Consider the following 25,176-nt stretch of genomic DNA (forward strand, 5'->3'; position numbering starts at 1 on the left):
CATTGCACTGCAGCTCTCCCAGGATGCTGGATCTTGGGCAAAGTTTGTGTGAAAGGAAGTGGGGGCGCCTGCACCCTCACAGTGGTTGCTGAGGGGACTTTGGGAGCCACTGGAGGGGCAGCTCTGGTGTTCCCAGCCCAAAGAAGCTAGGTGGCACTTCCACTTGGGAGCACTGAGCTGCTTTCCAACTCCATGGGAGATTTGCGACATGCAATGGGAGCTGGGAGGTTTGGGGGGCGAACTGCACGCAGGAGGCAGAAGCAGCATTTCGGCTGCCCTCCCTCGGACCGGGGAGGCCCAGGCGGCCACAGCTGATGCGGGCAGAGCCCTTAGGGCCTCTTCTCTCCCAGCTGCAGGGACCATAATCGGCCCTTTGGGGACAGTTGCCCAAAGGCAGTGCTCTCCAGGCCCCCGCCCCCACGCCTTCCCAGCCCCTCCTTCCCGGCCAATGCTACTGGAAAGAAGGGGCCAGCCCCATTCACTGGGGGCAGACCTTGGAGAGAGACCCAGGCAGGCTGTGCTAGCAGGGCTGGAGGCTGGAAAGGGCCTGAACCAGCCATGCCAAACCCTCCAGCCCAGGAAAAACAGGCAGGCCAACTCCCCCACCGCCACTCCCCTCAGCCAGGCAGCCAGGCAGGAGGGAGGAAAGAGACATTCCGCTGCTTGGAAGAGGCGGAGCTTCCCCCCCCTTCCCGCCCCCACTGCTCTCCTGCCCTGAACCGTCCCCCAGCAAAGCTCTCAGGCTGACGGCAAGGATGACGCACGCAGGCCCCTCCGTTCGGTGGGGAAACAGGCGGGAAGTGGTAGCTTCCAGACAAAAGGCAGGCAGGCAGCCACGTCAGCATGGCATGGAGAGGAAGGGGAGCGGCCCCCCAACCTGCCTCCCCAAAGAAGATGAGCAACTGCTCAACTCCCAGCCGGCCTGGAGCTCAGCAGTTTCGGATGTCCAGCCAGCAACATCTTCTGGCCAGCAACAACTTTCTCTGGCCAAAGCCCCTCTCCCGCCCCCTGCTTGGCTAACTCAGGGGAGTCTCCACCCTCCCCTCCCAGGCAGCCTGCAGCCCAAAGCTGAAAACACCCCCAGGTCTCTTGGCTACAGGGGCCCCAATGGCCTCTCCTTCCCCTGGGGCCCTTGCCAGAAGAGCAGCCCTACTCACAGAACGGGCCTTGGGCAAGCAGGAGAGTGGGGGTCGGGGTGCAATGACCCCCAAGCAGAGCAGAGCCGACCTCCACCTCCACTCTGGCTTCTCTGCCCCTGCCCCTCTCCCCCAGATGTGCCAAGTTGGGGGCAGGGAGATGCACCAGGAAGGGAGTCTCCACCCCAGTGTAGAGGGCAGGCCATGGGGTGGCGCTGCAGAGAGGGGCCCTGAATGCAGGCTCATTCCTGACCTTCCACGGCCTCCCTGAGGATCAAGAATCAGGGGGGGTCCTGGTCAGTCTAAGGCTAAAAGGGGGCCCTCAAGGGGCATCTGTGTGGTCCTACTTCCAAGCAGTCCCACTCCCAACTCCGGACCCTGGGCAGCAGCTGGCAATGTGGGAGCTGAACCCGGACTTTGAGGAAGGCTTCCCCTTGGCCCCCTTTTACCCCTGGAGCTGCTTCACGGACTGGCCTTCCGGCCTCCTCCTGAGAATGACCCAGGGGTGCGCCTGTGCGTTAGATGGGATTGGATGGTGCAGGCTGTGTGGAGTTTGCCCCAGATGGACCCTCTGCCCTCCCCCTTGGCACCCCGCCCACTCCCAGATACTCTACCTGGCAGGCCTCCGACTTGGCCCGTGGGTCAAAGATGTGCAGCCTTTTGTCCTGCGGAGCAAAGAGAGGCCCACTGGTCATCGGCTCAGCCTCCTGCTCTGCTCCAGCCCCATAGCCCCACTCCCAACCCTGGGCATGGTCTGCCAGGCCAGAGAATGTGGGAAGGGGAGCGGATCCCTGACGCTGCTGCTAGTCAGACAGGGCAGGGTGGGTGGGAGTGTCAAGTAGCTGTGCAGGTGCCTGTTGATGTCCTGGCCTTTGAGGAAGCGTCCACCTCTGCTCTGCCCATGGGGGAGGGGGGGATAAAGTGCCCACGACTGACGCCGGGCCAGGTCTCCACAAGGCTGCAGAGAGGGGCAGGGATGACCTTCTCTTTGCGGCCCTGCCTGTTTTTGGTTAGGATGGCCCGGGGCCCCAAGGAGACCCCACTCTCCTTGGGGGATGCAAGCATGGGGAAAGAATGTTCCTTCCCCAGGGCCTTGTCCATCATGCACGGGGCAAAACAATGCAGCGCAGGGACCTCTCTGAGGCGCCACTAGATGGCAGCCAAGGGCAAGCATCTGCTCATTGCCAGGGCGCCAACCCCATGACATGGAGCACAGCGCCCCCTGGTGTCCACCTATACTCAAGAACCAGCTCCTTGTTTTGGCGCCTGCTTCCCTACCGCACTCACCTGGCAAGAAGTGGCCAGGAGCGACCCATCCGGCTTCCAGGCCAAACTCTGCACCCAGTTCAGGTGAGGCTCCAGCTCTGGAGAGAAGAATGAAAGGGATCTAGTGTTGTGTCCTCCAGGACCCTGCTTGGACCACCCAGATTAGTGAGGAGGGCTCCCCAACTCGGGCCAGGAGAGCTGCCTCACGTGACAGAGAAGCAGCCTCCCTGGCTTGAGATTGGGGGGGGGGGGGGGGGGCTGATGCTGCTTTCCAGGGAGGGGCCTTGCCTCCAGCCCGGATCTCTCCAAGCCACAATTATTCATCTTGAGTTACTGACAAGTGCCAGGGCTTGAGCAAGATGCCAAAGCCCCCCCCCCCCCCCCCCCGCACTGCATGGAGACAACTGAGCAGCTGAAGTCCTGCTCAGCTCCTTCTCTGTTTTCCTCTGACTTGGAGCTTTCCTGCCTCCTTCCCGCTTCAACATCGGGTTGGAGTTGACCGGCAATGCTGGCTCCCATCTTTGGGGCAGGAGCTGCTGCAGGGACCCCTAAACTGGGGCAAGGGTGCACATGTGGTGAGCAGTGATCAGCTCCTTGCACCTTCTCTGCAAGGCCGCAGCCTGAGCAATTCCAAAATTGCCCCCCCCCCAGCCTACTGCTGCTCCTAGTAAGACCTCAATCCTCGGCAACAAAGCCCTTCCTGTCCTCGGCACAGAAAATGCCCCCATCTCCTCCCGCCTTCTGAAATCGGAGTGGCAGCACCTGGGCAGAAAGCTGCCACAGAGCCGTCAAGGTTGCTTGGCAACGGGCTCTCTGTGGTTCTCGCGCCTGCCTGGCTTCTCCTCTTCTTGTGACTGCCACAGCCACTCTTCCTGACCAGAGGCTCGCCTGCCCCCCGCTTTCTGACCACCTTCCCTCAGCATCTACCCATGTGGCAGCGGCTCAAGAGGCCGGTCTGTTCCAGGAAGGGAGTCCAAAAATGCAGCCCCCTCAGCGGTGCTTCCGGAGAAATTGGTCAGGTCCTCTGGAAGGACCATAGCCCTGGGGAAACCTGGCCAGGCATGCGGGAGTAGCTCTTGGGGCTTGCTTGGGATGGGCAAAGGGAACAGCTCCAGACTGGCAGGGAATTGGGCAGCACGATGAAAGCAGAGGGCAGAAGGGGCTGGCCTGGGTAGTGGCTGCTCCGCTTTTGACGGGGCCAACTGCTCCCACCCAGGATCCCTGGCATCTCCCAGCCCACGCAGAGGGCAATCCAAAAGCGCCCACCAGTACCATACCAATAAGGACCTGCTGCTGCTCCACATCCCAAATCTTCACTGCCGTCCTGGCCGCACTGGCCAGGACACCATCCGCCGTGGGGTGAAAGAGGAGCACTTCCACCCGGCTCCCCTCTGGCCCCAGCGTCACATGGGGGGAAGAGGAGAGGTCTTGGCCAGATTCAAGGAGGCGCCACACCTTCACCTGCAGGAAAGAGAAGCTCAGCATCTGCTCTCAAGACTCAGGGGAGGGCAGGCAGCGCTGAGGGTGAGGGGGAAAGCTCTCAGTTAAGGCACTTTGGTGCCATATCCCTCTTCCCCTCTGCACCCGTCCCAGTTCCCCCAGGAACCGCCCTTGCAGGGAGAGGAACCTTGTGGGGGGAGCGAGGCAACAGATGCTGCACTTACAACTTCATCTGCTGATCCGGTGGCCAGCAGCTGCTGGTCAAAGGGAGAGAAGTCAAAGTCTGTCACTACACCTGGGAGGAGAGGAGAGGGAAGGGCAGTGCAAGAGAAGCAGGCAGCCACGGCTGTGGGCACCCACTGCAGTCCCAGCATTGCTTCTCCCCCAGGGGAATTGCCTCCCAGGATGGGAGGGGAGAGGGAGGATTGGAAGGGAGATTTGAACTGGAGGGCGGCAGTCACTCTTGTCTCTTCTCCCTTCTGCAGCCAAAGGGTCATCACAAAGGCTGCCCTTGGTTCCTGGCTGGGGCTTCTGTGCTGGGGCCTGGACCGAGGGGGCCTTTGGCTTCTACAGAGATGCCAGATGTGGTGCCATCACATCTGACAGCAGGTTTTCCACTGCAGCGCAGAGCCGGCTGGGCTTAAAGAGGGGAACCTCCCAAGGGCTATTTATTCACCCCAAGCAAAGGGGCACAGCTTTTCCCAGCCAGTGCCCCCCCCCATGACCATTCAGTCTGACACCAAATCACCCACTCTGTTCCACCCAGCAGGATGAAACTGCCTTTGCCTGGGGGAGGAGGGCAAAGGAAGGTCTGATCCTGCTATTATTTGGTTCTCTTTGCCATTTTCCATTTCTTGAGTCTCTGACAATTGCAGTCGAGAAGGCCCAGCCAAGACCCCTGCCCATCTGGGCACTCACAACCCAGCATCTCCCCTTCCTGCTCAGATTTCCTATGTGTGGGAGGATTTAGCCCCTGGCCCTTTGCTTTCACACGTGGGTCTGTGTGCCAAAGTAACGAAGCCTTTGAGGCTTGGGCCCAATGCATCATTTTCTCAGTTCCAAGGGGGTGGGAGTGAGCACAGCAACCCCGGTGCTCCTCCTGCTTCCCCCCCCTCCCCCCCGAGCTGCAGTTGACAAGAGATTTTGGCTTGCAGAGCCACCAGTGCAAAGTGCCTCCCCCAGAAAGGAAAGCAGCAGCTTCCCACTGTGCGCGGGTTCAGTGAGGCTTCCGAGACCAGGGGTCTCATCCTCTGAGACAGGCAGGCAGGGCAGCTTCGGACTGCAGCCTCTGTCTAGATTAGGGCTTCCAATGTGTAGGTGCTGAGCTGGCAGCCGACAGTCCTGGGCCCATTGGAGGAGGTGCAATGCCCCTGACACGCCCTCTGGATGGGCATGTAGCCGAAGGACACTCCCCACCCCTCCCCACCCCGTGGATGACTCAGAAAGTCCTGGGCAGGCTGGCTTCTGCTTCTATGATGCCTACACTTCAGGCTGTGTGTGAAACTCCTACCCTCACACACAAGCAACCCGGGGGGCGGCAGGGGCTGGATTGGCCCTGGCTCAGAGTCTGTCAAGAGTAGGGCAAGGCTGGGAGGAGAGGGGTGTCGGAGTCATATGACACCCTTCTTTTCGGCAACTGTGTAAGAGAGCTATTGCAACAGCAACCGCTTCCCTTAAGCAACTGGCCAGCAGAACTGAAAGCAGGTAGCCTGGCTCTCTCTTCCTCTATTCACTGGTAGTTGTTTTCTCACTGGAGCAGTACACCTTCCAGTTCTCTGCGTGGGAGACCTGCCCGCTTCGCCAAAAGACTGCCGCTGCAGCTTCCCCAGCTCACCTGAATGGCAGTGCAGATGAGAGATAACTCTCTTTATCCCCTTTGGGCTCTCCAGGGGCACGGCACCCAGCACGCCTGGCAAAAGCAGAGAGACCTCATGAAGACAGCCCCCTAAGCAGCTCACCTCCCGGGCAGAAGGCAATCTCTCCCTGCACAGAGCTGCCCTGAGGCTGGACAGCTATCCTTAGGAGTCGGTTTTGGGGAGCAGAAGATAAGCCAGGCTCCCTGCTGGAGGGAAGAGCAGAAGGGAAAGAAAACTGGGGCCAGACGGAGGGGAGCCTTCCCCTCTTCAGCAGGGACCCTTTGCCTGGGCCATACACAGAGGGTTTCTGCAAACTCCTTACCAGGTCAAAGGGCAAGTGCAAAAAGGAGACTGGGCTGGGCTTCTCTTACCTGTCAGATCTGTGTTGAATGCCATCCAGTAGGCATTGGCCTTGATGTGGGGGTTCCCTGAGGGGCAGCTGCTCTGGAAATCTCCAATCCAGGCCTGTTGGGCACAGAGGGGAGCAAGCTGGGGGAGGGGAGGAAAGGCCTCCACAGACCCACATTCTCCCACAAGTGGCTCAAGAGCCAGAAGGCAGGGGGGGCGTCTGGCCCTGAGAGAAGGGCAGCTTTCTCTCTGGGGGGGCTGAAGCAGCAGAGTGAGCGGGGCACAGCCAAGGACAGGAAGGAGCTTCCGACTGGGTGGCCAAACTGTCCAGAGAGAGGGAACCAGAAAAGCCTCCTTGCCAAAGGGTCAACTTCTGAGTCCTCCCTGCGGCTGGAGCTCTGCCAATGGGCCTCTTAGGCCAACCTGGGGCTCCCCCATTCTTCCTCTGCCCCCCCCCCCCATCCCAGGCCCAGACTTTATTTCACTGCAAAGGCTGCCCAGTTCAGCCCCCACCCTCCCCCCCGCCCTCAGCGGTTTCTGAAGCAACTTCCCAGGGAGACGGAGACCGGCTCCACCCGCTGCCATGGCCGGGAAAATGGCCAGTCCAGCAACTCCCAGGAGATCCTGCGCTTGACCGCCACCCGGACCAGGCTACCACACGCGGGAGCGTCTATAGAACAGAGCGCCGGCCTGGCAGAGGCGCGCGGAAGCTGGGTGTTCGCTGTCCCAGGCGGCCCCCCTGCGGGGAAACGGAAGCCCCGAGAACAAAACTGGCGCCAAAGCGGAGAACGGGAGCCTTGCAGAAACAGCCCTTCTGGCGCTTCCTCTGCTGCAGCCGGAAGCTTCAGCGGCCAAGGCGGCTCCGCTTAAAGAGGCTCTCCGAAGCTTTTTCCGGCGCCGAGAGCAGGGCCAACCCGCCCTCCCTAGCCAGGGCTCCGGCTTCGCCACGTGAGATGCTCGGCGCATCCCCCGCTGCTGCTTGGTCTCCGAACTCCGGCAGCTCCGCTTTCTGGCTGCAGCGAAGGCGGCAAGGCACCTGCCGAGCGGCCCCAGCCCAGCCGGCCTCTTCGCAGCGAGGGGCTCTTCCCTGGATGCAGTCCCGGCAACTTCCCTTCGGCTCGTCGGAGCTGCCCCGCGGCCAAGAAGTACCCGGAAGGACGGCCCCGGCCTCTGCTCCCCTGGGCAAGGCCTGACCGTGTCTCGGGAGGCGCCCACGCGAACACGGCTCTTCGGTGGGATCGCTGAGAGAGACCGAGGGATGAAGCGCTCGCTTCCTCCCCAGGGAGCCCACCGTGGGGAGGCGGCGAGGAGGGAACCGCCGCGTCCATCGAGACGCCGCCCATCCCGGCAGGTGGGGGCGGTGGTTCACCGGGGAGACGACCCGGCGGTAAGCACGACTGACGACCACGCCCGCCCACCCACCTCCTTGCGGGCCACTTTGGCCTCGGCGTGCCGGAACTTGGACACCCTGAACAGGCTCATGCCGCCGCCGCCGCCGCCGTCGTCCAGCCTCGGGTCTGGTTCCACAGAGGCCCCGCCCAGGGCGCGCCCACGCGGGCCCCACAATCCTCCGAGGGGAGGGGCCGCCCGCCACAGGCTCAGCAACGCCGCGCTGCCGAAAGCCACGGCCGATCAACCGGGCAGGAGTAGCGCTTTCTTGGGGAGCAACTGGGCGGGCGCCGGCGACCGAGCCTCCCGCTGAAAGCCCGAGGGGACCGGCCGTGTCCAGCCGCCACGGCTGCAAGAGTCTTCTTGCGGGGCCGCGCTGAGCGCTCCTCCCGGCAGCTGCGAACCGGACAAGCGCAGTGCCAGCCAGACTTCAAGGCCGCCTGAGGAGCCTCGCATCGGCCGCTCCTTCCACGCCGCGTCCCGCTCCCTCCGACGGCTTCCCCAGCCGTTCTCCCACGTTTATTCGGCTTTCTCTCCAGACAGGCTTCTGGGACTCTAACTGGCTCTCCGTCAGCGATTTCAGCGGCCCTTCGGCCCCGGGGAGACCGATAGCCGGGCGTCTGTCCGAAAGGCGGCTTGAAGCCCAGCAGGGGCCACCCAAAAACCCTCCCTCGCGGGCGCCTCCTGCCCACCCCCCGGACGCTCCGTCCTCAGCCGGCCCTCCGGCTCCTTCAATGGGGCCCCGTCCCAACCATATAACTCCCTTCCACTATTAGCACCGAGCTCGCAAAGCGGGATTCTCCTCGCTCCGGCAGGCAGGCTCGTGGCGAAAGGCGAGAAGCAGCTCCCACCTATCCCGGGGAGGAGAGCAGCTGCGCGGTCGCTGCTTCGGCCATGCCCGCCCTTCGCTTGAAGCGGCGGCTCTCCCACCGGGCTTAAGAAGGGGACCGCGCCTGGTCTGCTCTGCTTCCCTCTGGCCAGTCCTTTCCGGGGGCTGCGCCCGAAGCGCCTTTCCCCGCACCTCTGAAGGACGCCGACCAATGATCTCGCTCTGGGCTCCCGGCCCCCTGGGCTAGTGCCCAGGTCCGCTTCGCGGGAGCCCCGTGGGTAGAGGGGGGTGGGCAGGCAGGGGCGCAGAGCCGGAGTCCAGAGCGCAGCCACCTCCAGACGGTCGCTCCGGACACGCATCCTCCAGCCTCCAAACCCGTCCCTGCGCCTAGACCGAGAACAGGAGGGTTACTAGGACCCAGGAGAAGCCACAGCTTCGCGTCGGCGGGATTGACCTCCGAGAAAGGTCGGCTGCGCCCTCTCCTACCACGGTACTGCGCGCTTGCGCACTCGGACTCCCGGCTTATCAGGCTGAGGAGCGCAGGCGCACTGTGGCCGAGCAACGCAAGATGGCGGCCGGGTGCGTCTCACGCTGGCTGGTGGAGGCGGCAACCGCTGCCGGGAGCTGCCGGGCGGGCGGCGGGGAGACGCGACGCCTGGCGCTGGTGTTGGCTGTTGCCCGTTGGCGGAGCGTGGCCCCCGTCGCCTCTCGCGCGGCCCTGGCGCCGCGGATCGGAAACAGCTCCGGTAAGAGGCCAGGGAGCCCCGGGAGTGACAAGCGCGCCTCCGAGGAGGAGCTCCTCTTGCCGGCACGGCAGGGCGACGCCGGGCCCTCCAGAAAGGCCTCCGGGGGGCTCGGCCTTGGCCGCGCGCGAGCCTTTTGCCCGCAGAGCCGGAGAAACGCACCCGGCGGGGGGATCCGATCTCCTTCGGCGCCGGCAGCCGCCTTGACTGCCCTCTGCTCCGCTTTGCGCAGGAATCCGACCGCTTCCTCTCGTCTGGGCGGCCTCCTTCCACACCAGCTCTTCCAGCAGCAAAGAGGATTATTACCAGATTCTGGGAGTGCCTCGCAGCGCCAGCCAGAAGGAGATCAAGAAGGCCTATTACCAGGCACGGCCGCTTCTCAGAAGGGATGGGATGGGGGGGGGGGGGGGGCGAGTGTCTGACCATAAGGGGGCAAATAGCACTGGCCAGTAGAGCCCTCTCCTAACCAGCCTGCATGGGAATCTTATTCCTCTCCAGCTTTAGGGCTGGCGTTGTGTCCTGCCGCCTTCTCAACCCTGCCTCCATCATTTGGGGCTAGTAATTGCTTAAAAGCTGGTTTCCTTTATATTTCTGTTCATTCCATGTACTCAGAAGCAAAGAAGTGGTAAAATAAACGGCAACCTCCCATTGTGGCTGAGATTTTGTTATAAGACTAGCGCTTGGGGAATCTATTCTGTAATATTGGATTATTCTGACATTCCCAGGCTGATTTCTAAGTGTTTGCTGCGGAACCAAAGGAAAGGAGGGGCTGACCTTGCACATGGGCATAATCCCCAGAGCACTTCACTGGCTACTTGTGGGCAAATTGCTGGAATAGGAAGAACTGTATCTGATCCAGCAAGGCTGCTGTTGTATTCTTTGGCTATATTGCTGATGAAGAGCACTGAGATTTACCCTGTTGCTTTAAACCCTCTTTTGTTTAATTTGGCTTTTTCAAAGCCATTACTTCTAAGGATTCTGAACTGCACTACAAATGTGCGGTGCTCAGTGTATATGATTATGATCTGTGGTAGAAATGAAATAACTTTTTTCTTATCTAAAATACTATGTATGCAAAAATACCCCAGAAGATAAAAATTATTTTAACAGTTCAATATAGCTGATTTAAAATTCATTGATGAATTCCCAACACACACAGACAGGAATGACAATCTCTTGTCCACAATTTTTACTTTTGTGTTTTTGTTTCTTTGCTTAGCTTGCCAAGAAGTATCATCCTGACACCAATAAGGATGACCCTAAAGCAAAGGAGAAGTTTTCACAATTGGCTGAGGCCTACGAGGTAGCATGCTTACTCTCCCTTTTACACTTCACGGCTTGGGAACTGGATCCCCCAGATGACTGAGCTCTTGTGTCATTGGTAGGTCTTGGGAGATGAAGTAAAGCGGAAGCAGTATGATGCTTACGGTACAGCGGACTTTGGCTTTGGCTCTGGCTCGGCAGGTTCCGGGCAGCAATACAGACACACTGGCCCAACCATTGACCCCGAGGAGCTGTTCAGGAAGATCTTTGGGGAGTTCTCACAATCCCCCTTTGGAGACTTCAGCACCGTCTTTGACCAGCCCCAGGAGGTAAAGATGAATTGCAGCCCAGACCGCTGGTGTGTAAAGGTTCCTTGGGCCTTTCACTCCTCCTGTTTTAATATCTGCATAAGAAATCCTATGCAAATGACAAACCTTTAGGAACTACCAGATATTCACAATTAACAGATAAATTCACTCCTCAATGATCACTCAAATTGAGGTTTTGCTATCCGAAGGGAATCAAAGGTGCATTTAACAATTACAATGATTTTACCCACATTCATGGTAGACAACATTATTTTTACCCACATTCATGGTAGACAACATTATTTTTATTCAAATTCAGTAGTTGTTCTTTTTGATATTTAGATTTTAAGAGGGAAACAATAATGAAGAAATATGTTAACAAAGACGGGTTTTCAAGAGAAAATAGTGTAAAGAAGTAGGTTACAAATGTGATTTTTGATTTATTATGGTTAGCAAATTTGATTTGTATTGTGTTGGTCTTTTTTGGTTGGTTAGTTGGTTTGCTTTGGTACAAAGCAAAAGATTTGACTTCTGGTGATTGCCTAGACTAGTCCCTGCAGTTTTCTTGGCAAGATTTTCTTTGCCGCCTTCCTAGGGCTGAGAGAGAATGGCTGTCTGAAAGTCACCTGCTGTTTCTGTGCCTAAGGCAGGACTGCAACAGGAGTGCCTTAATCATTGCACCAAAATGGCCCTCTCCCTGTTCATACCTATAATTAATTTTCTGAAAGGTGCCAGAGTACTTTTTCTCAATCTAGACAGATTTGTATTCTTTCTTTTGTTCTACATGATATGCAAAATGTTGGCTTGGAACTATGAGCTCCAAACACTGAATTTTTTTCTCTTCTGTAGTACGTCATGGATCTGACATTCAGCCAGGCAGCAAAGGGCGTCAACAAGGAGATCATGGTGCACATCAATGATAACTGCCAGCGCTGTGATGGCAGAGGGCATGAACCAGGCACCAGAGTAGTGCATTGCTCCTACTGCAACGGGACTGGCACAGTAAGGGCAGGGAAGGTGTCAGCAAGCTTTGGTGCAGGGAATGACTGGGCACCTTGGTGCTTCAGAAAGCCGATTCCTTGCTTCAGACAGATATGGGCCCTGATAATGATGTGCTGACTGGGGTCCAATCCCCCCCCCCTGCCCCCAGCCCTTTCACTCCCTGCTTGGAGACTTTGCTGCAACCCCTTGTTTTCTGAGGTGGTGTTGGAGAAGCCATTACAACACAGAATGAAATTTCCTGGCATCTCACCTATCCTTGTGTCTTCTTTTGGACAGGAGACGATCAACACAGGCCCGTTCGTCATGCGTTCAACGTGTCGGCGGTGCGGTGGGCGTGGCTCAGTTGTAACTAACCCATGTGTGATTTGTCGTGGCTCTGGCCAAACCAAGCAGAAGAAGACAGTGATGGTCCCGGTCCCAGCAGGTATGTATGTACTGAGTGCTCCTAGGGCAGAACAACGGCTGCTCTTCTGAAGTGAAACAGCAGGGAAGAAAATCGGTCCTTGCAGAAATCAGAGCTGGGCAGCTCCAAACATTAAGAACACGATCCTAATGTCTTCAGCCTCCAAATCAGAGTTTCTATGAGAGGGGAAGAAACAATGAAATGCTGGGTGAAAGGTAACCCTGAGTGCCTTTGTTTGGCTTTAGGTGTGGAGGATGGGCAGACCGTTCGGATGCCTGTCGGAAAGAAAGAAATTTTCATTACCTTCAGGGTGCGTACTGACCTGCAGCTTTGCCATGTCATGCCATGCTTAAAACTGGTTGGCTGCCTGCACGTGCTGAGTCATTGAACTGTCCCTGCTTCCAGGTTCAGAAAAGCCCCGTGTTCCGAAGAGACAGTGCTGATATCCACTCCGACCTCTTCATCTCCATAGCACAAGCTGTTCTTGGAGGGACAGCAAGGTCGCCTGGCCTGTATGAGACAATCAACGTTATGGTACGTCCCTTGCCACAAGTGCAGAACAAGGAAATGGCTCGAGACCCCCAAAATATGAAGAGGATGTTACCCTTTTGCACGGAAAGCTGTGTTTCTTTCCTGTGGCTCTGTCTGTGTTTTGCATGGAAAGGATCAGATTGGTGCTTCTGTTCTGCAGCAGCTGTGGTCATTTGCTGCTCCATTGTATTTTCAGTTGCCTGCCCTCATTTTGCTTCAAGAGAAAATTGACATTTTCTGTGATGTTCTATGTACAGTCCAGGGTGCTAAATCTTGGAACGTTCACTCCCACAAGTGCTTTGGTAACGGTGGCTGATTCTCACATTTATGAGAGAGAGTAAGAGTTCAGGAGCATTGAGGGGCAAACATCTGAAAAGCTTTAATCTTTTTTCTGTGCTTTCATAGATCCCCCCTGGCGTCCAGGCTGACCAGAGGATTCGGATGAGTGGGAAGGGAATTCCCAGAGTGAACAGCTACGGTTATGGAGACCATTACATTCATATCAAGGTCAAAGTTCCCAAGTGAGTGAGAAGACTGGGCATTTTGGGGGAGATGGTAGACGAGGTAATGGGTGGCATAAAAGGGGGCCTTTGAGGCAGGGAGAAGCCTCAGTCTGTCGCTTTTGCAAGACCTCCATGTGCCCTCCATTGACCTGTCTTAATGCATTCTCTCTCTCTCTCTCTCTCTCTGCCCCCCCCCCCCTCTTTGCAGGAGGCTGACTGATCGCCAGCGAGCCTTGATGTTGAGCTATGCAGAAGATGAAGCCGATGTAGAAGGGACTGTGAATGGCATTGCCAGCACAGCCACTGGTGAGGCTGTGGAGCTGTCAGATCTTGGCTATACTTTGGGCTAGCAAGTCGTCTTTGATTATAGTTGAACTGCTGGCTCTGGTGGTGTAAACTGTGGCTTTGAATGATGTTGACTATGGTGGAATTACAAAATTCTGGAAGGCACAGCCTTCTACTCAGATGATGTGACCATTTGTCCTTAGGCAGGTAAAGGTTACTGTTACTTGTGTTTGCCTAATAGGGGTACCCACCATTAGTTCATCTGTGCTTTGCTCAATTTTCTGGGCTTCCACAATGCATTGAACTTTACTGACCCCTGGAATTAGTGCAGTGCACAAGTTGGCAGCATGGCTGGCTGATGGTTTAGTAGTGGGAACAAATTCCCCAATTGAGAGCAGTTTTTGGCCTCCCTGTAGTGCTTTGCCTGCCCCACAGTGACTCACAAAATGCAATTGGTTGATTTCCATTTCATGAGCACTCTTGTCTTTCCACGGATTCAGGGCCTGAGTTTTATGCTCACCAAGACATTCAGAGCAGTTTAGCAAATCCACCAGGGAGAGGGGAGGTGCTCTGCTGTCATATACAGATGTTTCTCTATGACATTGACATGTGTTAGAATGTGTACCTTTGTTGAGATCATAGTTTCGCAATCGGTAAAATAATAGCGCAGCTAAAGGATAAGCTATAGAAATAAAACCGTAATGAGGCAGTCAAAATTGTGGTTGTGTGCAGGAAGTGTCAGCAACCATGTATAGCACGACAGGAGTTGTCATTTGAACATTCCTCGTGTCCTGGGCAAATATGGCCTGAGGAAGTGAGGCATCTTCTCAGCTTCAACTCCCCCCCCTGCCCCCCAAGGCTGGGAAATGGCCTGAGGCGGGATAGGGATCCTTCTCACAATGTGTATTGACCAAGCTCTCTGCTATTTGTGTCTAGGTGGCAGGGGCACGACTAGCACAGGGGCAGGCGAAGAGAGGCCTGAGGCAGGGGACGGCACAGAGGGATTCCTAGCTAAACTTAAGAAAATGTTTAGCTTCTGATTAACTGCACCAGAGGTAGGAAGCCTCTTGTGATCTTTCCATGCACAGGTCTCTGGGTTCGCTGTTTGCAGAAACAGGGGAGGGAGGGAGGGAGGGAGGGAGGATGAAGCTGTAGGAAAATCTCTCCGGAGCAGACACATTCCTTGCCGGTGACTGGACAGACACCCTGTTGCCTCTGGGTCTTTTCTTGCACCCCCAAGCTGCTTCATCATGCTCCCAGCACTCGTAGGGCAGCAGCTGAACAGAAAAACAAATACAAGGACCAGAGGAGTGGGCATTAGTAGCTGTAGTTTCCATCCCTTGGTATTATACTAAACTCTCCTGGTATCGTTGCAGAAGAGCTTGTATTTAGTTAAACATTCCTCAATTCTTGCATCTATGAGCCTCCCCAAAACATTGCAGCAAATCCGAGCCTTAAAAGTGACTTTGGGGGCTATTGAGAGAACGGTTAACTAGATCTGCCCACAGTCTTTGTAAAAGTCACAGACTTCCCTCTTCCTTTTGGCTGCAGGTAAACGTTCCACCGGAAACTAGATGATGGGGCAGGAGCAGTCTGGAAGCCGTGATGGAACTGAAGAGAGAGACACGTTGAAGGTCCACTGCCCAATGGCTCTATTGAAGGAAGGAGGCCTCTCCTCTGGATGTTAGATTGCAGCGTTTTCAACCGAAAAGGCGGGGGTGGGGGGGTTTGTGAAAGGGTCTTGGCCTTCCTGGACTTGTTTCTCCCTGAACAGAGCAGATTGCTGGGTGGGTGGGGGTCCCGGAGAGCAAAAATAAAGCGTACCTTGTGCTGTGTACGGAGGAGTCCTGTCTTGAGCTTTGAACAAATCCCCCGGCCTCACCCGCCTTCAGCCATTTGGCCCCGGGGCTTTGCTCCGGAAGGGAGAGGTGCAGCCCTGGATGGGACGGAAGGAGCCTCTTGGAGATCAGGGCAATGGAAGGAATCGCTCGGATTCCGCTGCCTTGGCCTTCATCCCCGGCCCGAGAAGCAGGAGGGGAAGCCCAGCCTGCAGGAACATGAATCAGGCTGCTGAGAAGAAGGCAGGAGCAGCGGCCAATCTCCAGGGGAGCCTAGGAAGGCCTACCGGCCCATCCTCCCCAGCAGCCCCAGAGCTCTTCGCTCTCCCGGCAGCTGCTCGGGCGGATTCCGTGGAAATCCTGCACTGTCCTAGAAGGACCCCCGGAGGGATCTGCCCGCCTCTGCCCTTCGGAGGTCGATCCCTTGGAGGGAAGTGGCTTTCTGATTGGGGTGGGGGGAGACGCAGCCCTGCAACCGCCCAGGGCGCCCTCTCGCTCCGCCGACGCCCCGCAGGGCTCAGCGCTCGGCCGAGGGACGGCAGGGCGGACGGGAGCGGCTGAGCCCCGCCCTGCAGGGGGCGCTGTGAGGCCTCCGGAGGCGCCTCATGCATATTCAGCGAGCTTTGTCCGCGTGACAGAGGGGGGCGGAGCCTGCCGGGCGGCCGCGGGGTGACCGGAAGAGCCGCGGCGGGGGGAGGAGGAGGAGAGGAGGAGCGGCGGCGGCGGCGGCGGCTGGCAGGTGAGCGGCGGCCCTCTTCCCCCTCCCCCCCGCGCGGCCCCTCGGCCAAGGCGGAGCGGCGCCTTCCCCGGCGGGCGCCCCGAGGCGGCCTCCCTTCGTGGCGGGCCCGTTGCTCGGCCAAGGCGCTTCCCGCCGAGGCTGCTGCGCTGGCCCCGCTCGGGCACTGCGACGCTCCACCTCAGCGGGACCCCCGGGAGGCTAAATGGCGGCGGGCTCTCTCCGAGCAGGAGTCGGAGCTGAACCGGGACTGCAGCTCAGCAGGTGAGGCGCCATGGCGACCGAGGCTACCGAGATGATGAACGAGCCCGAGAGCCATTCTTACGAGGAGGAGGAGGAGGAGGAAGAGGAGGAGGAGGAGGAAGAGGAGGAGGCGAAGACCACCAGGTAGGGTCTCCTACTTCTCAGAGGGGCGTGGGGGGGGAGGCTGGAGCGGTTCATCACAGGAGGCAGCCTTGTGAGGGGGGGGGGGGGGGGGCTCTGGCTGATGCAGGGGAGGCCCGCTTCATCCGGGGCAGAGAGAGATTGGCCCCCTCTGGGACTGCCCCTGCCAGTCTGACTCAGCCCATGCCCTCCTATGAGGAGTGCGCTTGCCTGGCAAGGCCTGGGGTGCAAAAGGTGGGAGACGAGATTCTTTGTGGTGCAAAGCCTGCTCTCCTCGGTGCCCCCCAGAGTCGAGGGCTGCCATGCTGCCTGCAGATGATTTGAGCTTGCAGGGCCCTGCTACTCTCCCCGGGACAGACCCCTGTCTCTCCACAGTCCCACAGACCTCTCCGAGCTGCTGAAGGAAGGGACCAAGGAGGCCCACGACCGGGCTGAGAACACCCAGTTTGTCAAAGATTTCCTGAAGGGACGCATCAAGAGGGAGCTCTTCAAGGTATGTCCAGCTTCATCCACGTCCTGGGTCTCAAGGGGGGGGGTGTCAGAAGAGGAGACCAATTCAGCCCATTCGAATGTATGCCCTGCTCTGGAGTGGAAGAGCCGCATCTGTGGCAGAAGAGGCTTGGCTTCTCTGGAGTCACCCTCCATCTCAGAAGATCTCTCTGGGCTCCTTGAATGGATTTGTATCTTCTTTTTCTGGCTTACAAAGCATTGAAAATGAAACCTCCTTTGGTCCCGGATGGGTCCAACTGGGGGCTGTTTCTTTCACTAAAGCGAAGGGTCGTTGCTGTTTTTGACACATTGGCCTCAGGGAGCAAGGTGGCCTCGGGCACAGCAGTCCAGCAGCTTGGACAACAGGGTAGACTGGTATCCCCTGGCCTCTCATAGCTCCTTTGTTCCCTTGCAGCTGGGCACAGCAGCCCTTTACTTCACATACTCTGCGCTGGAGGAGGAGATGGAGCGCAACAAGGACCAGCCCAGCTTCACCCCTCTGTATTTCCCCTTGGAGCTGCACCGGAAGGAAGCCTTAGCGAGAGACCTGGAGTATTTGTACGGGGAAAGCTGGGAGGAGAAGATCCAGTGCTCAGAAGCCACCCAGCACTACGTGGATCGCATCCATCATGTTGGGCAACAGGAGCCAGAGCTGTTGGCGGCCCATGCCTACACCCGCTACATGGGGGACCTTTCTGGGGGCCAGGTGCTGAAGAGGGTGGCTCAGCGTGCCCTGAAGTTGCCAAGCAGTGGAGAAGGGATCAACTTCTACATGTTTGAAAACATTTCCAACCCCCAGCAGTTCAAGCAGTTCTACCGAGCCCGGCTCAATGCCCTAGATGTGTCCCAGGAGACCAAGGAGAGGATCGTCAAGGAGGCCAACAGGGCCTTTGAATTCAACATGCAGGTGTGAGGCTGCTAAAGCCACCCCACCCTGAATCCATCCTTCTGGGGCTGGATGGGGGCTCTTGTCCCAAGGCCAGGTGACCCTACGGGGCTGCTTGCCCGTTGCCTTCTCCCTCAGCTCACAGGAGTCCCGAAACAGCCAGTGGTGCCAAGTTCAGTTTTCTCTGTGGCCCAAATTATGGGAGTCTTTTCTGGCCTGTCAGGCTTAAGCCAGGAGACCTCCAATTGCTGCCGGCCTCCTGCTTGGACACCCTGAGGGACAGGCCTGGCATCCTCTGGCAGCAAAGCCAGCCTTCTGCTCCAGAGCCTGGTCCTGGGGCCCATTGCTCTCAGAGGCGGTTACTGCTATGGGGTGGCTGATTTGCTGCCTGGCTAGAGCCCAGAAACGCCCACAAGGGCTGGGCCTAGATCAGCTAAGCACTCCTGGCGACGGTTGTTGCAGCTCAGGGCAACCTTGGACTTTGTCTGCAGGTCTTTGAGGAGCTGGACAAGATCGGGGCTTTATTACCAGAAGAAGCCCAAGATGGCGGCCTCCCAGTGCATGATGGGAAGGGAGACATGCGCAAGTGCCCGTACTATTCCCCGAAACTCGGTAGGTCCCTCTCTTTCCCTTCTTCCTCCTCTGGCTTCCTCTAGCCTCTAATGGTCCTCTTCCTCCTCAGCCGGCTCCAAGGACTCTGCCTGCCCCTGCCACCTCGCCCTGGCTGCCCTGAAGCAGCCCACCGTCCAGCTGGTCTTGGCAGCCTGCGTTGCGGTCACTGCTGGCATTGCAGCCTGGTACGTGATGTGAGGCTGGGCACCGGCTGCCCACTGGCCCTTGAAGAAAGTCCTCCTTTTCTCCATTGACATAAGTGGATTTTTCATGCCGGATTTAATTGAGGAAACATTAAACCCAAATCCAGTGTACAAATGCCTGTGTGTCCAAACAATTAGGAGCAGAACTCATGAGAAACCCTGAGCTGTTGGCTTGGGGAGAGAGGGGGCCTGGATAGTTAGCGCTTTTCTCTTCCTCGCTGCATGGAGGACGGGCGGCCGGGAGGTGGGGGGGACAGGCAGGCAGTCCTCTCACCTGGATGCAGAATGCACTTCGTTCCCATTTAGTTGCAGGAGGGCTCCCAGTTTGTACATATGGAAAGTGGTAATGGCTTAACCTTCATGTAACTTATAGACTATGGCGATGCCTCTGACATAATAAAACTGATCTTTGGTTTCTGCAGTTTGCGTGATTTGGGGACGGCGCTTTCAGGCTGTGACAGTCCAGCTTCTCTGCCTCATGCATGTCTTCACGGCATGTGAGGGCATGTAAGCGGACTGCCCAGCCCTCTGGAAATACCGGTAAGAGGGTCAAAAGGAGCTCCAGGTTAACTTCCGGTCCTCTCTTGCCCCCTGCATAAACCCTTCTTCCTTTCTGGGGGCCACTCTGCCCCCCAACAGCCAGGCTCTGGATTATGCCCCAGACACAAAGCACACACATTCGCTGAGGGTCAGTCTTTTTATTTGATTACAAACATGGAAGAGCTTTGACAGAACGGGATGAGAATTCCCTGCTGATTCCAAGTGCTTCAGTGAGCCCTCAAATCCAGGCCAGGCCCACCTGTGCTCTGCAGCCTCCATGGGCAGACTTTGGACGAACAGGTGCCTGGGCAATACCACACACGGGCACAGGTGCTTGAGGCAAGGTAGCTCAGGCTCTGAAAAATTGAGCCAAGGAGTCGGATCAGCCACCTGCTATCCCATCACAAACTTCAGGAGCTCCTGTGCCCCCCCCCCCCCCCCCGTTCCTTGGGGTCAGACAAGGGCTTTTTAGCAAAACTAGTGCAAAATGGTGTGTGTGTGTGTGCCTCTACGTGGTTTTCACATTTCCATAAAGTAGTTATTAAGTTTAGTACCTGAAACAACAAGCAATCACAAAGGGAACCTGGGACAGGCACATTTTCTCGGCTCAGGGATGGCTTGGAGCAGAGGAATATTTGCGGGGGGGGGGGGGGCTGGCTCTGGGCCTCCTGCACACCTCCAATGGGCAAACAGGATCCAGGTCCAGCTAAGACGGACGGTGCCATTGCCCACCCAAGTTGAGAGAGATGTCTGAGACAAAACAAGGGATGATGGGAAGCCAGCTCTCGCTGCTTATGTGGGGTGCCCTACACTTTGGCTGGGCCTCTTCTTTCTCCTGAATGAGGTCTCTGAGCAACTCTGCCGCTGCTTCATTCTGTCAGGCACAGCTCCTGCAAGCAAGACTCTACAAAGCACAGGGAGAGGGCTTGGCAAGCCAAATATGTCTCCGTAGAGAGCAGAGGCAGACAGGAGAGGAGAGTAGACTGGCTCTTCGGAACTACTCCAGAGTTAAAGATAGGATGAGGGATTGCCCACGTGAGCTCCGGATAGTTGCTCCTTGTGAGGGGACTGTGGGAGTGGCCTATTACGGATATCAGTTCCAGGAGACAAAGATTGGGCGACGCTTTTTAAAGGACACGAAGTTCATTAAAATCCTTTCTAAGCACTTTTGGAAATTGCTCATTTAAACATCTTAATGCTGACAGTCTTCAGAGGGACAAGTTTGAAATGTGACACACTGAATAAATGTTTATCGTGAACAAAAGAAAAATTGTAAGTTTCAAAACTTTAAAAAAAATCAAAATGAAAGGCAAAAAGCCAAACAAGAGTTTGAAATAGTTATAAACAAATTAAGACTCCAGAAATTGGAATATTTAACGTTCTACCATAAAATTAACTATATAATATAAATAGCTTTTTGTAAGAACCAGAATTATTTTGGCTACCATGTCATAACATAGATAAGAGACCCTGTGATTAAATTATATATGGGACTAAAATCCAGCTCCCAAAAAAACAAAAACTCCAGCTTGTCTTTAGGATTTACAAAATTATACCATTAACATTTAAATTAAAGATCTCTGAAGAATAGGGCCAGAAATCAGTATTAACAGTATCAGTAGCAATCTCCCTTTATCTGGATAGACACTCTAGAAGATGAAGGAATGACAGACGTGCAACAGATTTTACTTGATGCAGAAGTAATGGAATCAGAAATATTGGGTAGAAAAAGGTATGGATTACAAAATAGACAAGGGACTCAAACTGGAAATAAAATTGAGAGGAACAAGCGTGGATGACCAGCCAAGAAAAGGACCCTGATAAGGACTTTTTAGTGGATAAATAATAGGTTAAGGCTTAGCAAATCAAAGGGTAAATACAAAACGAAAGCCAAGACAATAACTTAGACAATGGCTTTCTACTGGGCCTGTTAAAGCCTCAAAGCACCCACAGAAAAATGCTGCTGCATCCGAATGAATTTAAGATCAAGACTGTTAGAAGTAAAAGAAAGGAATATATGGTTGCTTTGCTTGATCAAGGTTAAATCAAGACACGTTTTTATAAACCTCTGGTTTATGGACTTTATGGATCTTTTGCTAAAACCAGGACTGAAAAACTGATGGTTCATGGTTTTATGTATGGAAGGGATGGGAAGAAAAAAATATTTGTAACTTTGTAGGAGGCGATATGAAATTTGCTTTTACTTGTGATAAAAACGGGAAGCTACTTTACCTATTTTTCTTTCTTTCCTTTTTCCTATTTATCTTTTCCTTTCTTTGCACTTCCATGCTATCTTTTTCTGACTTTAATGTGTTCGTGCGTTTGCTATTATATTTAAGCTCTTTAATTAAGAAAATAAAATGTAAAAAAAAGCCAAGACACCTACGGACTGCTCCTTCTCAGATCAGTGCCAAGGCGTCACTGCAGGTGAGGCCCTCATTCTCCCAGCCAAGCACCAGCAGCTCCTTGCCTTGGGGGAGGAGAGCCACCCGGCTGGCTCAGCTTCCCCTTCACATTGCCCCCTCCCCCCAGGAGCCAGCCCAGCAGATCCCCCACAGCCTTGGGGGGGGGCAGTACAGCCCCCTGAGCCTCTCTGGGCGAAGGGAGAAGGAGAGCAGAGAAGCACGAAAGCAGAGGGGAAAGGCAAAGCAGGAGGCAGAGGCAGAGCTCTCCAGCCGAGTAGGCCCTGCTAGCACATGTGCTTGTAGGTGTAGATGTAGGCCTTGCAGTTGGGGCAGGTGTGGGTCACATCCTTAAATTCATCAAGCAGGCAGGGGATGAGGCAGCAGCCCAGGCTGCACCTGCAAAGGAGAGGAGAAATGGTGAGGGGCAGGAGGGGCTTCTTTGCATCCACTCGCCAGGGGGGGCAGGGAAACACAGCCCTGGATGCTCCCTCCCTCCACCGGCAGCCCGCAAGACGGTCTGCCCCAAAGGAATGGTTTGCAGGGACTGGCATGCTGCCCCTTCTACCCGTCCCCACTCCCACCCCCCCAGCCTGCTCCAAAGTCAGATTTCCCAGCCGCCGTCACCGCCCTTACCCGATAAAGCAGCAGAAGAAGCCCAGGAGGAAGTTCATGAGGCCGACTTCATGACTGATCTTGGTGGTGATGGCCTGCTGGCAGTGCGGACACACGGTTGGGACAGGGGCAGCCTGGAATATCTCGCCCTGCAGGACCGTCACAGTGGTTGCGGTGCCCAATGGCACTAGCACAGCTGCCGTTTGCCCTCCGGCAGGGGCATAGGGACCAGGGGGAAGATAGTAGTCCGTGGGGGCGTGGGGCCCTGGAGGCACATAGTAGCCGCCTACAAAGGCAGGGAAGAAGGGACCTGTTTAAGGCCCAGAGAGCTCCCAGGGGGACTCCTTGCCCGGCCACTGCCATACTAACAGGACAGGACTGGGAAAGCATAGATCAGCCTGTCCCAATTCCTCCTTCCTGGCTGCACTCAGAGCTTCCAAAGCAGAGCAACTGTTCAGGGCACCACGGTCTGGCCGGCTGCTGCACTGGGTTTCGTGGCCTTGTGAAGAAAGGCCACTTGATGGCAACACAGAACAGAGGGTGAAGTAGAGAGCCACCTGCTATTCCACCCAGAGCAGTCCCTGGCCTTATTTCTCTTCTCTGCAGCTTGGAAGGTTTACTTTAACTATGATGGAGATTTATATGCTGCCTTGATATTGTGACAACAGGACATTCTCTCCTGCCACGCTTGGCTTGTGTGCCACTCCAGCCACTAGTAACCCTCAGCACCTTTTAGGCTGGCACAAACCCGGGGGAGTGTTGAAACGAAGCACTCCCCATCTCCCACGCCACTCACCAGGGGGGGAGTAGGACATCGAGCTCTCTGCTGGCACAGGGGAGGGGATGAAGCCCAGCTGGGGGGGAGGTATTGCTTCATAGGGTGGGGGACCAACATCGGAAGGGGGCTGTCCCGTGGATGGAGGACTCCAACCTGAGAAGATTTGGAAGAAGCGGGTGTCACATGGAGAGAATGATGGCCAGGTGGGTAATGGGTCACAAACAGAGCCTCACCTGTGGGGAAGGGAAACCCATCCTTCTCTTCCAGGAGGGGGGCTGATGGCCCCCCAGGGTAGGGTGGAGGAGGGTCGCTGGACATGCTGAAAGAAAGAAAAGGAGGCAGAGAGACTGAGGTGGGAGGCAAGCAGGCTAGGAAAGGTGTGAGAAAAAGAGCTGAGATCTCAGCCAGGGGAATGAGAGGGGGAATGGGGAGGGGGTTTCTCATGCAATCTCATGCAAACAGAAAGACCCCCACAAATGGCCCAACCTCCTGCTGGTGACTTCAGGGAAGAGGACAAATTAGGGCTTCCCTCCTGCCCATCTGCTGCCCTGGCCTGAAGGCCTTTGCCCTAAATGGGAGAGAGAGAGATGAAGACCGAGGACCAGTCGGGGGGCGGTGCTTGGCTTAGCTCACCAGAAGGAAAGGGATGCCCCATCTTCCCCAAAGGCCTCCCCTTCCTGGGCATCTCTGCTAGCAGCTGAGCACCACAGAGAGGCTGCTGGCCATTATGCGAATTCATCCCTCTGGGCACACAGTCCCTGCAGGGGGAGTCAGTCGCCAGCCACCTCCTTGACTTGTGGGGGGGTTGGCATCAGCCAAGACCACAAATGCATTTCCAGCCCCAAAGGGATGGGCCCATTTTGAGACTGACCCTTTGGGGGGACACAGGAGAATCCTGTCAGACTGCAGGTGGGGGCACAACTGTGGGCTCACTTTAGGACACCTGGTCAAAGGTGGCAGGCTTTGTGCCCAGAAAAGAGCCCTTCCTGGATGGGAACGGGGACATACAGGACTGGTGCACAGAAAGGAAAAGGGAGGCAGTCAGTCAGGTGCCTTGGGGAAAATCTCTTTAGACAGCAGCTCACACCCCTGAGTGGGCACAGACCCCCTGGCCTCCAAGGGACACTCCTGCCCCCTGCGTTAAGCACCACGGGGCTCCCAAGATCCCAGCAAGCTAAGCGCAAAGAAGTCAATCAGCCAAAAGAAAGGCCGGTTACACCAAAACGAAATATTCCTCTCCAGCCAAAACAAGAGCAGCTCAAAAGTCACAACAAACCCTCCCGACCGCAGGAGGACTGACAGCCCAGGTGCTCCTTCTGCGCAATAGACTCAGTGGCCCCTTGGAGAGCAAAATCCGGGCAGCAGGCGCCCCTCGGGGGAAAGGACCGGCCTCCACACCCGCAGGCCTGGGCACGCGCCCCGATCGCTCGGGGAGCCCCGGGGACGAAGAGCGAGCATCCCGGCAGGGTAGCTGGCATGCGGCCTGGCCCTCTTTCCCACCGGCAGAAGGCTGGCACGGCCCGCCCCCTCCCGGGCATCGAAAGGCCCGGGGGCCCCGCACAAGGGCGGCTGCGGCGGGCCCGGGGGGAGGGAAGGAGCCAACCGGCGACCGACGGCGGCCTCCCTCGCCCAGCTCCGCCGCAGCCCGCCCAGCAACCCGCGGTGGGCCCTGGGAGCCCGGGCACAACACTCCGCTTCGCCCCTCTGCAGACGGCGGGGAGGCCGCTCCTCTCCCCCGTCCCTCCCTCCCTCTGCCCGCCCAGGGCCTTCCCAGCCCCGCAGCCGCCCCCACGCCCCCCACGGACCCAGCGGCCGCGGCTCCCTTCGGAGGGCGACCGGGCGGCACCTGCGGCGGCGTCTGCGAGGCCGGCGGCTCCGGAGCAGAAGGCGCGGCGCGGGCGGCGAGAGCGGGGCCTCGACCGACGGGGCTGGCGGAGAAACTCGCGGGGGGTGCCGGGAAGGGTAGTCCGAGAGACCACAAGCCCCGGCAGGCCGCGCGCCAAGAGCACAGAAGGCTCTGCCCCCCCTCCTCCCCCCCGCAGCCCCCCACCTCACCTGCGGAGCGGGAGGAGGGAGCCGCTGCGGAGGCCGGCAGAGGGGGCGGGGCCTCGGGGCGGATGGGACCAATCCAGATGCGGGAAAGGGCCCCCGCGCGCCGGGAGGGCTCCTCCCCCAGGGCTGAGAGACGTGTCGGCGAGGTTGTCTGAAGGCCACGGGGCTGGCGCGGCTGATGGGGCGCTCGGGAGCCCCGCGATGCCGGCGTCCCTGGTGCGAGGCAGGGCACGGAAGAGGCGCTGTGGGAGCGGGCTGGAAGGCCGAGCCCATCCTCGGGGCCGGCGAGGGGGTGGCGCCAGGGCCCGCCTTGCCCCGGGGCCCCCGGCAGCGGCTCCC

The 25,176-nt window shown here is 57.2% G+C and overlaps 4 protein-coding genes across 10 annotated transcripts in view; 2 read left to right on the forward strand and 2 right to left on the reverse strand.

Moving 5' to 3' along the window:
- The window catches only part of LOC309398869 (mitochondrial import inner membrane translocase subunit TIM16-like), a 28,508-nt gene extending 20,929 nt beyond the window's left edge, over positions 1 to 7,579 (reverse strand). For both annotated transcript variants that reach the window (XM_081966126.1, XM_081966124.1), the window contains exons 1-7: positions 7,469 to 7,579; positions 6,070 to 6,163; positions 5,677 to 5,751; positions 4,067 to 4,137; positions 3,680 to 3,863; positions 2,424 to 2,500; positions 1,751 to 1,801 (exon numbers count right to left, since the gene is read on the reverse strand). In XM_081966126.1, the coding sequence (XP_081822252.1) occupies positions 1,751 to 1,801; positions 2,424 to 2,500; positions 3,680 to 3,863; positions 4,067 to 4,137; positions 5,677 to 5,751; positions 6,070 to 6,163; positions 7,469 to 7,528 (612 nt within the window). In that variant the 5' untranslated portion in view covers positions 7,529 to 7,579. The remainder of the gene's footprint in view (positions 1 to 1,750; positions 1,802 to 2,423; positions 2,501 to 3,679; positions 3,864 to 4,066; positions 4,138 to 5,676; positions 5,752 to 6,069; positions 6,164 to 7,468) is intronic.
- A 437-nt stretch (positions 7,580 to 8,016) lies between these two features.
- DNAJA3 (DnaJ heat shock protein family (Hsp40) member A3) lies at positions 8,017 to 15,105 on the forward strand. Of its 2 annotated transcripts, XM_081965441.1 has the most exons (12): positions 8,017 to 9,010; positions 9,240 to 9,373; positions 10,227 to 10,310; positions 10,393 to 10,599; positions 11,428 to 11,580; positions 11,857 to 12,004; positions 12,229 to 12,293; positions 12,389 to 12,517; positions 12,920 to 13,035; positions 13,226 to 13,323; positions 14,239 to 14,357; positions 14,854 to 15,105. In XM_081965441.1, the coding sequence occupies exons 1-11, from the start codon at positions 8,833 to 8,835 to the stop codon at positions 14,340 to 14,342; spliced, it is 1,416 nt and encodes a 471-aa protein (XP_081821567.1). In that variant the 5' UTR covers positions 8,017 to 8,832; the 3' UTR covers positions 14,343 to 14,357; positions 14,854 to 15,105. The 2 variants fall into 2 exon arrangements, with proteins under 2 accessions (XP_081821567.1, XP_081821568.1); XM_081965442.1 differs by lacking the exon at positions 14,239 to 14,357 and having other exon boundaries at positions 8,026 to 9,010; positions 14,854 to 15,100.
- Positions 15,106 to 15,783: 678 nt separating this feature from the next.
- HMOX2 (heme oxygenase 2) lies at positions 15,784 to 18,867 on the forward strand. Of its 2 annotated transcripts, XM_081965444.1 has the most exons (6): positions 15,784 to 15,879; positions 16,107 to 16,263; positions 16,636 to 16,753; positions 17,165 to 17,656; positions 18,127 to 18,247; positions 18,318 to 18,867. In XM_081965444.1, exons 2-6 carry the CDS (start codon positions 16,151 to 16,153, stop codon positions 18,443 to 18,445), a joined length of 972 nt encoding a protein of 323 aa, XP_081821570.1. In that variant the 5' UTR covers positions 15,784 to 15,879; positions 16,107 to 16,150; the 3' UTR covers positions 18,446 to 18,867. The 2 variants fall into 2 exon arrangements, with proteins under 2 accessions (XP_081821570.1, XP_081821569.1); XM_081965443.1 differs by lacking the exon at positions 15,784 to 15,879 and having other exon boundaries at positions 15,979 to 16,263.
- Positions 18,868 to 19,128: 261 nt separating this feature from the next.
- On the reverse strand, positions 19,129 to 24,900 carry CDIP1 (cell death inducing p53 target 1). 4 transcript variants are annotated; one of them, XM_081965448.1, is made up of 5 exons: positions 24,841 to 24,900; positions 23,019 to 23,104; positions 22,804 to 22,938; positions 22,029 to 22,293; positions 19,129 to 21,791 (listed from the first exon to the last, which is right to left on the reverse strand). In XM_081965448.1, the coding sequence occupies exons 2-5, from the start codon at positions 23,101 to 23,103 to the stop codon at positions 21,680 to 21,682; spliced, it is 597 nt and encodes a 198-aa protein (XP_081821574.1). In that variant the 5' UTR covers position 23,104; positions 24,841 to 24,900; the 3' UTR covers positions 19,129 to 21,679. The 4 variants fall into 4 exon arrangements, with proteins under 4 accessions (XP_081821574.1, XP_081821572.1, XP_081821573.1 ...); XM_081965446.1 differs by lacking the exon at positions 24,841 to 24,900 and adding an exon at positions 24,632 to 24,822; XM_081965447.1 differs by lacking the exon at positions 24,841 to 24,900 and adding an exon at positions 23,272 to 24,511.
- Between the last annotated feature and the right edge of the window lie 276 nt (positions 24,901 to 25,176).

This window comes from Natrix helvetica (assembly GCF_964273705.1).
Source record: "Natrix helvetica genome assembly, chromosome: 13".
Taxonomy (NCBI): domain Eukaryota; kingdom Metazoa; phylum Chordata; class Lepidosauria; order Squamata; family Natricidae; genus Natrix; species Natrix helvetica.